The following is a 13,253-nucleotide window of genomic DNA, read 5'->3' as shown; positions in this document are numbered from 1 at the left end:
GCCACATGGTGGGGGTAACTGGGCTCTGAAAGGCAGTAGGAAAGACTGACAAGGCCGCCAGCACCGTTGCCCAGGCGACAGGGACACATTGATAAAATCTAAAATGGAACTGCAATGACAGCTGCTCATTGGCTGCTGGAAGAGACTCCTGTGGCTAATGAGGGAGGGTGGGAGGGCAGTGGCTGGGCTGAGGGGCCATGGCCAAACAGGGGCATTGTTTCCCTGGCTGAGCTGGGAACTCTGTGGGCCATGAGGCCTGGTAGCTACAGGCTAGAAGCAGAATCCAGCCTTCATCCTGTCTTTCCCTGCCCTTTGGCTGGTTGGCTGACTTCTATACCAACCCTTGTGGCCTATTCTTCACGTGCCAGCTAGGGACCTTAATAAATCACTTTGGTTCCAGACAACAACATGATCCCCCTGTTACACTCAGAATAAAGGCGGGATTCCTCACCAAGCAACTGCTGGGGACTCTGCTAGCTGTCTGACCCCTTTAATACCCAGATACATTGCCTAGCTGCCCCCTTCTCCTTGGTACATTCTTCTAGTCCTGTGTAGGGTTCCCTCTGCTAGAAGTGCCTCATGCCAGATCCTATCTCCATTACCTCTCAGATGCCTACTTTCCCAAGATGTCCCAATATAGCAGCACATCTTGTCTTGTCACCATGTGTAATTCCTCCTGGAAGCCTGCCTCTTCATGTCTGACCCACAGCCTCCTGCATCAGCTTGGAGTGGCCCCAGGGAGGAACCACATCTTTCCATCAGTGTCTGCACCAGCAGCTGCTCCATCATCAGCGGTGTGTGTGTGTGTGTGTGTGTGTGTGTGTGTGTGTGTGTGTGTGTGTGTGTGAGAGAGAGAGAGAGAGAGAGAGAGAGAGAGAGAGAGAGAGAGAGAGAGGACCTTAGATGGTGACCGGGACAATCTCAGAACCCAAGGGACTTTCCAAAGTGACACACTCACTTGGCAACCTCAGACTTTAAATCTACCAACAACTAACTACAGGGGCCCAGGGAACATCCTGCTCTCAAGATGTCTACACAGAGCCCTGAGTCCAGCAACCAGGAGAGACCTGATGTCCAAAGAGCCTGAGCTCTGTGCACCCTGTGTTAGAAGGTCCGACTCTTAGCGGCAGAGTGGAGTTGTATCCCGTACAAAGCCAAACAAAGCACCTGTCTTGGCAGGGTATTTTCACCAGCAGCCACCAGCAAGCTCTGCATCTAGAAGAGATATTCCCAACAAGAGATGACTTGTCACCAATCTACCACAAAGGATAGGACCTTGGATAGTGCCTGAAGAAGAGTTTGGTTGTCACCAGCGCTGCTGGTGTTGAGGGACCTTTAGATGCTACTAATTATGCTACTCAGTACAAGACAAGGAAGGCCCTGGCTCCTTTGCTGGAAGTGCTGCGCTGAGAATGTGGGTCTAGAGAGTGGGTCCCTGGGGCTGTTGGGCTGGAGGGCTGCAGGAGCCAGAGTAAGCTCCACTGCATGCACAGGCTTGCAGCTGGGGAAGGGGAGGGTTACACCAGCATTCTCAGAGCTGATGAGCTGAGCAGGACAGACCTCCTGCTTCAGAAGCAGAAGACAGCTGGGGGCAGGCAGGGAAAGCAAGGTGGCCATCTGCCTGAGAGATGAGCCTGTTTGCCAAGGTGGCTTAGGCTGCCCTACATCCCCCATGCAGAGTGCCACCACCTCCCTCCATGGGACAAGGACATTGGCTTCCCTCTCACGTGTGTGGCAGAGGAAGCTGACTATGCCTGTGAAAGGCGGCAATTATTAGTCGGGACCTTTGTTTCTGATTTCCCAGGCTGCAGTGCCTTCAGGACCTTGGTGGGGCGGGGCAGGGACAAGCATATGGCACCCCTCCACTAGAGCCTGAAACATGTTTTCTCGGGGACTTGCAGACCTCTGCCACTTAAGAAGGCCACAGAGGCCAAGTGGCAGGAGGGATGCAGTGGAGCCATGCAGGCTGAGTCATGGATCTGGTCCAGTGTTCCTGACTCTCTCTGGGTCCATCTTTCTCATGCATAGAATGGGCACACTGAGCTGGCTCTGGCACATTCAAGGAGGCTGTGAGGATTCCAAAGCTGGTCACATGTCACAGCCAGGTGGCAGAGACTCCAGCAGATGTCATTTAGCAACTGCTTCAATGCTGTGCTGCAAACATGCTCAACATGCTCCACCTGAGGGACTTTGCACTAGCTGTTCCCAGCGGAGATGCTGATCCTGCCCACCCTCTCCACCCCACTCGCTCAACAAGGCTGGTTAACTGAGCCTCCTCAGGACCACTTTCCCCACCTTCCCACTGGCCACTCTGTGCCATTTACCCTTCCCCTTCACAATCCTTGCCACCCCCTCCCCCACACATTACACTAAGAAGCAGCGTTTGTGCCTTGGACGCCAGGCCCTGCCTGCCATACAGGCGCTCTGAGAGTGAAAGGGCTGTTGCTGTGGTGTCCTATGGGCTTGACTCCCACAGGCACTCAGGAACCAGGGCTAGATGGAGGGAGGGGTGGCCGCCTGACCTTCCTCTGACCCCCAGTGCTGCCTATGGATGGAAGCACTGCAGCTTTGGCTTCAAGGTCAATAGGGCCACCCTAGCTATGGCCCTGCTTGGTCTGGAGAGAGCTCAGACTGGCTTTGTTGTGAACTGTACTGCCATACTCAAGTCAGTAGGCGGCTCAGTCAGACTCACCCAGCCCCCACATACCGAGTCAAGAGCTCCATCCACCCTCTTCTCCCTTCCTCCCAGAGCTTTCTGGCCCTTCCTCTAGTAGGCCTCCATGTCTGTTGGGATGGCAAAGGAGATCATGCAGGTGGAGACAATGCTCTTAGCAACTCCACTGGGTCTTAGAAAAGAACAGAGGTCAGCTGCTCATGAGAGTTTCTTGAACCTTTTCCCCTGGAGTCCAGTACATCCCCGCCATGGATACCCACAGACATGTGGGTACCCTGAGCCAGCCTGAGGTAGGAACTGTGAGTATATCCAAGTGTGAGCATGGGCTATGTATGTCCTGAAGTGGGTTATGGTCCTGGCATGCCCTAATACCAGGGTGTGTGTGTGAGCCCGTTTTCAGGTTCCCAGCAGGTCCGCACAGAGAGGATGATTAGGACCACGGGGCCTGAGTGCAGGTGTCTGAGATGGTCTGCACTTGGCTATGCAGGAGGGAGGTCTTTTGCTCCACCCCTTGGTGTCTCTATAAATACCCTGAGGCAGAGACAGTCAGGCTCGTTGGAATAGCTTCGAGGCCCTCCTGTATTTTCTATCTGTTTATCTCCGCACTATAAATCTTTCTATCTAATATTTCCTGCTGCTCGCACTCAGGAAAACTCTAGGAAGCTGTGGGGGTTGGTGGGTGAATGCCCCACAAGTGTGGAAGCCCCTGGGCAAGTGTGAAGAGACGGGATTTGCCCGGGAGGACCAGGACTGAAAATGTTCTGGATCTCATGTATGCAGGAGTCTGACAAGTGCATGAGAGTTGATTTGTAAGCTGTGTCACACATATGGGTGGGACTGGGACAGCATGTACACCAGGACCCCAAAGCTCAGTCCCAGCTGTGCCTCCCTAGCTGCATATTGAGCAAGAAATGTCTGTCACGGGGCCACAACTGTCCTATTTCACTGGGCCCTATCTCATTAAATAAACCCATTTAGTAGCAGGTGTCACTGGAATGTACAGGTACAGGATTGTGTACATAACATGTGTGTGTCACACAGCTCTTGGTCCTCACATCTTGGGGCAATGCCCAGTTCTGGAAATGTGAACAGAGACTGCCCCCTTGCTATGTGTACACACAGGGCTAGGAATTGCTCACTACAACTTTCATGTTTCTATATAGCAGTGCTATACCCTGACATGCAGGTCCAGTCCTGCTCAGTGTGCTCAGTGATGGGTTCACACCACAAGAGCCTCCTCTCTTCCAGAAGCCCAGTTCCTTAGTGGACATATCACACCTCACCCTCAGTCCTGCACAGACTGGGGCTTTTGCTCACAATGCAACTCCAACTACAAATTCAAATCACACAATACAGTACAGATGCACCTCCACCCTAGTCACAGCACATCTACACACACACACACACACACACACACACACACACACACACACACACACACACACGCGCGTGCGCATGCACGCACACATGAGGTTCTCGGAGCCACTTCTGCCCATGATACAGAGAGCAAAGCTCTTCAGGACCCTGGAAAGGGCAGGGGCCCAATATCTAATCTTTTTTGAGTTTTGGCTTTTATTTGTTTGTTTTTGAGGCAGAGTCTCGAGTAGCCCAGGCCAGCCTTGGGCTTGCTGTGTAGCCAAGGATGACCTGGAACTTCTTATCCTTTTGCCTCCATCTCCAAAGTGTAGGATCACAGATGTGCACCACCATAATTGATTTATGGAGATGGAACCTAAGGCCTTCTGCATGTTAAGCAATCACTCTACCAACTGAGCTGCATGCCAGCTGAGCATCTAATCTCTATAGGTAAAAAAAAGGAGTGCATTCTTTTTGGAGACCCTGGATAAGATTATTGGGATCTGAAGCATACAGAAGCAGTGCCATGCCCCCCAGCTCACTGCCAATCAATAGAAATCCCCGGTTCTCACTGACTCCAGCTTTGGTTGTCATGGGAACTGCCTGCTGCAGACTGCTCCTCAGGGGACCCCCAGCCTTGGATCTTGCAGCAATCAGCCTCAGCACAGCCTGACCTCCAGGGGACCCCAATTCTGCTCTTGGGGAGGCCTTGGGCTAAGCCCTTGCTTGGAGGATCTGCTTAAATTATATGTATTTTCAGGGGGTTACATCAGCAGAACCTCTGGTCTCCAGGGAAGCTGGGGGTGCCTCCTAGTGAGTCAATTCTTCCTCACTCCCAAGGCCTTCTTTCCACCCCAGGTGCATTCAGAAAATGTGGGCCTTTGGTGGCCATGAGACAGGAGACGCAGATGCAGGGCAGTACCTGTATCGGTCAGTGGAGAGGCTGCTTCCGGTCTCCAGGGAACTCCTGGGGTGGTAAAAAACGAGACAGGGTTACTAACAGTCCCACAGCAAGCCCTTGGCACCCTACCCGCTCAGGTCACATGGGTGGCCTCAGACAAGAAACCATGTGCTTTAACATCTCTCTGCTGTTCCCCAGAGGTTGCACTGCCATCCTCATCTCAGCCTGGTGATGACACAAAGGGTCTTTGACAATGTCAGTCCATCTGCTCCCTTCTCAGATGGGGAAACCAAGGCTGGAGAGAGGAGGCATTGCAGGCAGGGTCAAGCAGCTCTCAGCACTGGGATTATTTGGTCCCCTGAGGATCATGATAGGGACCTTGTGCGTGAGCGAGCTCCCTATGGAGCTACATTCAGGCTTGCATATGATTGACGGGACACTGCCACATTCCTTCCTTAAAGAGTCCTGATCAGGCTCTACAGCCTCCATGTTGGGAGAGGAAGCCCATATCCCCAGTCCACAGCCCAAGCATTCAGCTCTGGACCCCAAAAGCCTTGTTCCCAACTCCTTTCTTCGATCAAACTGTAGCTGTGGTAATGGGGTATGGCCAGGGACTGGCCAGACTAGGATCATATCTTGGCCCCATCATGTACCAGCTGTGAAATAATTCTGCTGTAAGTTCTTCCTCATCCTGTGCCTCAGTTTCCCTGTGTATAACAAAGAAATAGTAATGAGGCAAGCTTCCCCTGCCCAGGACCACACTCCACATTCTATCCTGTGTCCTACAGCATCAAAGTGAAGGGGTTCAGTTGGCACCTTCTACATGTGGGAGCTTCTGTTAGGAAAGAGACATGTCCTGTGTGGTGGTTTGAATAAAAATGGCTCCCATAAGAAGGGACTCTGGCCAGCCTGAGCATGGCGAGCATGATTCTGGCAGGCCTTGCCCTTCTCTCCCATTCCCTCTGCCTTGCTAAAAAAACATAAGATTATACTCCTAAATCCAGCCACCAAGGTCTATTTCCTTATTTGGTCACTCCCTCCTCCTGAGGCTGGGTACCAAAGTCCAGCAATTGAGAGCCCACTTTGGTTCACCTAATTAGCACACCTAATTAAAATTAAACACCTTATCCTAACACAGGGTTTCCCCTTTACTTTTATAAACCACCATTTGCTTATGTGCCATCTCTGTATCTCTGTATCCTCTTTATCAGGAGGCAGTCCTTTGTCTGGGACAAATACCCCTGCCCCCTTTCCCTTGTCTCCTTCCCCTTCTGCCTCATCCCCATCTCCTTTACCACCACATCCTAGCCCATCCTAACAAAGACCTCTTCTTTTCCTCCTTTTAAAAATTACACCTGCAACGTCATTTGCTGCTGTTTTCTGCCTGAGTCAGAAAGCGGCCACTTTAACTTTTTTCCCTACTTAAAAAAGGATCTCTCTGTGGAAACAGGTATTTGGGTGTGGTTGGTGCCTAATCCAGGGTCCAGGAGGAAGCCCCCACTGTTTGGTGGTCTGCTTCACCCATAGGCTCATGTATTTGAATGCTTAGTCACTAGGGAGTGATACTATCTGAGAAGGATTAGAAGGTGTGGCCTTGTTGGAATAGGTGTGACATTGTTGGAGAAAGTATGCCACTGAGGGTGGGCTTTGAGGGTTTGAAAGCCCATGCCCGGCCCAGTCCCTGACTTGTCTTTCTCTGTCTCTCTGACACACACACTCTTTCTGCCTGTGGATCAGGATGTAGCTCTTAGCTAGTTCACCAGCACCATGCCTGCCTGCCAACATGATCCCTGACATGATGATAATGGACTAAGCTCCTGAAACTGTAAGCAAATGTGAGATTCAAAGTTATGTTTTAAGTTTTGATTACTGTGCCTAAGAGATCCAGGAAACAAAAATGCCTTTAACCTGGAAGCCCCTTGCCCAAGGACACATATTTCCTGAAATATAAGATATATAAATTTATATAAGATAACAAGCCACATGTTTTCACTCCCATAAACAAGTTTGTTTAACCCAACTGTGCTGGATGTGTTTGATCACATATGGACAGGAGGTACACAGGCAGGAAATACATCAGGATACATGCTTGCCTCTAATTGGATCTATGCAGTAGGTATACAGCTAGGAAATACATCAGGATATATGCGTGTCCCTGATTGTACCTTGTGGGAAATACATAGCCTAATGGGTTTGCCTTTAAAAGCCTCTGCAAAATGTGACTTGTCACCATTTTCTGGGAACCCCGGAATGGACCTGACCAGAGTCCATTATCCTGGCCAGTACTTAATTGAAGCTTGCTTTGAATTTGGCCAAAAAATTGTAGTAGTGATCTTATTCTTGCACAATGGGATTAACCAAAGCCCTCAATTAAATGCCTCCCTTTTTAATAGTGACCCTGGTCATGGTGTCTCATCATAGTAATAGAACCAGTGACTAAGACAGAAGTTGGTACCAGGAGTGGGGTACTGCTGTGACAGTCCAGACCATGATGCTTCTTGGTAGAATGTGGACTTCGAAGCTTTGGATTAGGAAAGCAGTTGAATACTTTAAGTGGGGTTTAATGGGCCATACTAGTAGGAGCATGAAAGACAGAAGTGCAGAGAGTGATGTGAATTATGATGGCCCAGCTCACGAAGATTCTGAGGGGAAGATTATTAGTAAGTGGCCTAGAGACCATTCCTGTGGTATTTGGCAAAGAATGTAGCTACTTTTTGCCCTTGTCCTAAAAATCTGCCTGAAGCTAAATTGAAGAGTTTTGGATTAATTGGCAGTGGAGATTTCAAGACAGTATACTATTGACTGTCTTACATGGTTACTGGTAGTCACTCTTATGCATATCTATAATGAAAAGGAGCAAGCTGAGCAAGGAAAAATACAGAATGTTCAAGTTTGAGGAACAAAGGAGCACCAGGAAATGTAATGTTGGAACCAAGATCAGTGCTCAAGAAAATAAAAAGTTTAAAGAAAAGCCTGATGCTAAATGGAATAAGGGGAGTGGTGACCTCAGGGCAAGACTCCACTCAGCTAAGCTTCCAACTTGTGAAAAGGAATCAAAGAAAAGACTAGGCAGTGAAGGAAACCATCAGCAACAGAAAGCTGATGCAAATCTAGTTAGTTGAAGGAGGGGGCCAAGTTCCAGCCCCATTAAGCAGCAGAACTTGGCAGTTTCAGCAACGTGGTTCTAGCTTTAGAGTCAAGATTAAAAGAAAAGGGCTGGGCAATCTTCCTCCTCCACTGAGGGCAGGCATGTGTCAAGGGTGTCCCTGCATGGAGGCCTAGAGAGGCCATTTTGTGAAGCTGTGAATGTAAAGTCTGGATTGTTGGGTGATGTTGGAGATGCCAGTGTTGTGAGATACCTGCCAAGGAGAGCCACAGACCTGGTGTGGAGCCAGCCCAAGAGAGAGAAGTGTGTTGCAGTCAACAAAGCTGAAAGGAGTTGTGCCATTGCATGTTAGAATTTTTTATTTGATTTTATAGGGGGTTACAGTTAGATTATCATGAGTCTCAGAAGAGACTTGGACTTTGGATTTCTATGGGGACTTCTGAGAGCATTTTGCATTATGCTATGGCTATAAGCCTATGGGGTCAGGGAGTAGACTGTGATGGCTTGAATAAGAATGGCCCCAATAGGCTGATATATTTGAATGCTTTGTCCCCAGGGAGTGGCACTGTTGGAGAAGGATTAGGAGGTGTGGCCTTGTTGGAACAGGTGTGGCATTGTCAGAGAAAATGTGCCAGGTAGGCTTTGAGGTTTCAAAAGCCCAGGCCAGGTCCAATCAGCCAGTCAGTCAGTTGGTCAGTCTGTCTGTGTGTCTGTCTATCTCTGCCTATGGATCAGGATGTAGCTCTTAGCTGCCTTCCCAATACCATATCTGCCTGCTGCTATGCTCCCTGCCACGATGATAATGGACTAAGCCCCTGAAAGTGTAAGTCAACACCCCAATTAAATGCTTATTTTATAAGAATTGCCTTGGCCACGGTGTCTTCACAGTGACAGAACACTGACTAAGACATCCTGGGGCTGACTTTCCCGTTAATGCCACACTGCCTTCTCGTACTAGACACCTTCTCCTGCTGCAGTGGGCACCATGCCTCTTCCCTACCCAGGACCTCCCTACTGCTCTTCTTGAGACTATGTGTGACCACCAGGGCTTGGACATTCTAAGCAAATGCTGGGTGCCTATGTCAGCACTCCAAATTTCAGCCTCAGTTTCCCCACTGTCCTCATACTAGGGCCTTACTGGAACCTCTTCTCTGCTGAAGGCCATTGACAGCTATCTCTGCCCTGGAGCCAGAGCTCCCTGGGACTACACACCAGAGTTCTAGGGCAGCTCTACCTGGGTGCCAATGGTGCACTGAACAGCCCAAGCAGAGGAAGAACATGAAGGGTAGTGTCAGAGTGTCCCAGAACTTTTTAGAATGCTCACAGTCCATATGGGCTCCAGGATGGCCATCAGGGCATTGAAGAGGCAGTGGGCAGGGCTGGTAAACAGAACCCATGATGACATGGGTGGCAAGCTGGCCTTTGGAAACTTTATCTGAACGAGGGGCCAGTCCCCATTCCTCAAGTCTGGCTGCTCAGACACAGACACTCTATGTAAAAGTAATACCAGGGCGAGGTAACAAGATGCCTCCAAATGGTGCTAGGTTACCACTCTGCCATGGGACAGGGATTCTGCCCTGACTCCTGATTCTACCCTTAGCATTGCCCCTGCTGCAACCACAGTAATATCTGATAGTCTGCAGTGGGGAGTCCATCTCACATGGGGTCTTGTTATCAACCACTTGATCTAATCCTTCTGTGAATCTTACACAGCACAAAGAATCATTTCTTTTTTTTTGTAGATAAGTCTTGGGAGCAGCACACTTAGGATACCACCATTCCACTTCCCTATCTATCCAGCAGTAAACCCCTATTCACCCTTGAAAACCCCACTCATATATCAAATGTTAACTCCTTTATGCAGCCCTCTCCTACTGCCTACCTCACATCCATGCCATGAAGACTTTTCTTCTTTTTTCCCTCCTCATCTTTTTTCTAGGATTTATTTGGTCCTAGGATCACATGGGCATGGACTGGGCAATACCCAGAAAACTCAGCCAGCAAAGTCCCTATATAACAATGGGAACTGTGAGACAAGACACAGGGCTAAGGGCTTACTTAGCAAGGAGACCTGACCCTTGCTGCCATCTATATACAAGGCTTTATGCCTGACTTCAGGAACCCAGGTCCCTGGTCCTCAGGAGATTCCTCAGGGGCTAGCCTGACCATTCCACAGCCCCTGCATGTCTTGGTGACCTGACACGTGACCAGGCCCAGCTCCGAGAAGATCCCACCCTGAAACCTTCTGTCTCCACCCTGTGGTCAGGCTACCTGAGGCCTTGGGTACCCAAGACAGGGGCCCATTCCTGCCTCTCCTTCCTTACTGCTTCCTGCTCAGCATGTATGCATTCAGGGCCCCAGCCTGGGCCTTGAATGAGATACAAATTCAGCCTAAGTCTTTTGGATTGTGGAGGGGAAATGACAAGCTGCCTCTAAGTGACACTGAAGGTATCTAAGAGACCTTACAGTGTCATGACCACCATGATAGTGTATATAATACATCAGACCTGTGAGGCTACGGCCTGACCCCAGAGCCAAGGACCATTGTTCGAACTCTTGCTGCTCCCCACTAGCTGTGTGACCTTAGGCAAGGTGGCTAACCTGTCTGTGCCTCCATAAAGCTTCCTCATTGGTATTGTTGGGAAAGACTAAATGGGTTAATATACTTCAAGATCTCAGAACAATGCTAGGAAGTCTAAATTTCATGAATGAGAAGACAGGAGTCCAAAGGCTGGCACATGTGAAATTAAGTCGTGAATATATTAATTATGATAACAATGTCTACAATCAAATACAAATGAACACATTTTACTAGCCATTAGTTCTGTTGAATGGAGATTTCTTTTATCTGTATGTACACACTATTTGTATAGTGAGGAGTTGGAGGAGCCCATATCCCTTCTAACCCCTGTTCAGGGCTCCTTCCACCCTTCTGGAGCTGCTCCTCCCTACCCTGGGGATCCCAGGGTCTTTGAGGATCCCTGTACCAGGCTCCTAAGGTTCTGCAATCCCTTTCTTGCAACCCTGGGAAGGCATCAAGGCCAGCCTGAGGACCCACTCCCCATCCTAAGCACGGCTACTCCATGTTCTGTCCCCAACCCTGCCTTCCAGCATTCTGGGAACACAGTTCTATTTCTTTTTTAGGACCTACTGGATGCTTTCTCCCTGGTAAGGGGCACCAGCCATGGACACAGTCCAAGAGCAGGCCAGGCAGCTCTGTGTGGTTGAGTCAGAGAGGCTCCTTGGGACTGGATGGGAGATAGGGATGGGGCACAGGGTGGGTGTGTTCTGGGGTCTGATTGTTGGTTACACACGTTTGTGATGGGCCCGTAAGCCACATGCTGCTGAAGTGCACCCCCTCCTGTATGTATATAACAGCTCACTGAAGCTTACATTACAGATGAAAATCAGCATGGGGACTCCAGCCTCCAACCTGCACATCCAAGAGCCCAGGCCTTGGGCGCCAAGAAGCTAGCCTCAGTCTCTCATAGCCGCACTCTCTGGCCTTAGTTTCCTCTACCAAGTGTAGGAGTGGTCGGTGCTTCTGTCCCTGGCTGCACACAAAATTTTGAGTCTGCAGGAACCATTTCTGAGCCTTGGTGCCTCATCACCTTTGAGACAACCTCAGATTCACAGACTATACGGGGATCCCCTGCAGGCACACTTTGGCTATCCCAGTAAGAACATCTTGCTTGACCGCAGAGTGCCACTATCTCTATAAAAAGGACAAGTCAATCCACAGAACTCATAATGGTATATAAGCCCCTGTGTGTGCATGCGTACATGCATGTAGGGCTGTGTAATTCTGTCATCTGGGTGGCCTTATATGAAAAGACCCATCATGCTGCCTCTCCACCATCCCAGACTCCTGGCCAGTGCTCATCTCTATAACTGTGTCATTGACAATGTCATACGGACACAGCCACGTGGATAGGACTGTTTAAGGCTGTCTTTCTCACTCAGCATGGTTCCCGGAAACTCATCCAGGTGCCATATTCCTTTTCACTACTGAGTACTAGTCCATGGCATGGATGTGCCACAGTTGACTTAACCATTGTAGGATATAATAGTTTGGTGCCTGAACCTTTGCATCTTCCTGGAGTGTGGCCTTGAAGGGATCTGTGGGATCCTGGGCTCTTTTTCTTTCTTTCTCTTGCTTCCTGGCCATGAGGCAAATGATTTTGTTCCACTGAATGCTCCCTACCATGCCACACTGCCTCATCACAAAATGGGCCTGAGACAGCTCAGTTAAGAACACTTATTGCTCTCGAAGAGAGGACCTTGCTTTGATTGCCAGCACCCATACTGGACAGCCTACAACCATCTGTACCTCTACTTCCAAAGGATCCAATGCCCTCTTTTGGCACCCATGGGTACCAGGAACACACATAGTACACAAACATACATACAGGTAAAACACCCATACTCATAAAGTAATAAAAAATTAATATACAAAAAAAAAAACAAGTAATGAGGCCAAGTGACCTTAGACTGAGACCCCCAAACCATGGGCCGAAATAGCCTGTTTTCTTTAGAAGCTGATGGTTACAGTCTTATTGTAGCCTCAAAAGCTGACTAACAGCAGGATCATCTAGGCGATGCCCAGTTGCATCTGTGGTGAATGAGCTGCTGGGAGTCTATGGACACAGGCTGTGAGCACAGAGCTCCCATTTTCTGGAATGGGACAGCCCAAGGGTACCTCCCCTGGCTGCTATGGGAAAGAGTATGTTTATTATTAAAACAAACCACACTGACTCCAGAGCAGCTGCCCACACTATGTTCCCCACAATAATGGGGCGAGTGACCTCACTCCCCCACAGGCTTCCTGGTATGACACTAGCAGTATTCTTTATTTCAATTTATTTCATTTGGGTAGCGGCTCTGATCTATGGGGTGTCAGGTGGAGAGAGGCTTGAATTTGTCCTGAAATAAACAAGGAAGGCATGGAAAGCAACTGGGAAGAAGAGGCCAGGGAAGCCCACTGGCCAATGCTGCCCCAGTGTGGATTGAGGGCTGGTGGCGGCAATAGTGGTGATGGTGCGTGCTTGTGTGTGTGTGTGTGTGTGTGTGTGTGTGTGTGTGTGTGTGTGTGTGTGTGTGGCAGACTTTGAGCTCCTTCCTTGGGTATTGGCTCAAAGCCTGGTGCTGTTCTAAGGGAAACTCCAAGTGGGTGATGCTTATTCGAGGTGAATCTTCCTTTCAGAGAAAGCTAAAAG

General features: G+C 49.5%; 1 protein-coding gene across 7 annotated transcripts in view; it reads right to left on the bottom strand.

Moving 5' to 3' along the window:
- Iqsec1 (IQ motif and Sec7 domain ArfGEF 1) overlaps positions 1-13,253 on the bottom strand; it is a 334,707-nt gene that overhangs the window by 111,324 nt on the left and 210,130 nt on the right. For 5 of the 7 annotated variants that reach the window (XM_036182942.1, XM_036182943.1, XM_036182936.1 and 2 more), the window contains one exon: positions 4,953-4,997. The exons of the other annotated variants lie outside the window; for them this stretch is intronic. In XM_036182942.1, the coding sequence (XP_036038835.1) occupies positions 4,953-4,997 (45 nt within the window). The remainder of the gene's footprint in view (positions 1-4,952; positions 4,998-13,253) is intronic. 7 annotated transcript variants of the gene reach the window in all.

Source organism: Onychomys torridus, chromosome 3, assembly GCF_903995425.1.
Source record: "Onychomys torridus chromosome 3, mOncTor1.1, whole genome shotgun sequence".
Lineage (NCBI taxonomy): Eukaryota > Metazoa > Chordata > Mammalia > Rodentia > Cricetidae > Onychomys > Onychomys torridus.
The sequence above is the reverse complement of the archived record's forward strand: the minus strand, read 5'-3'. Positions and strand labels throughout refer to the sequence as shown.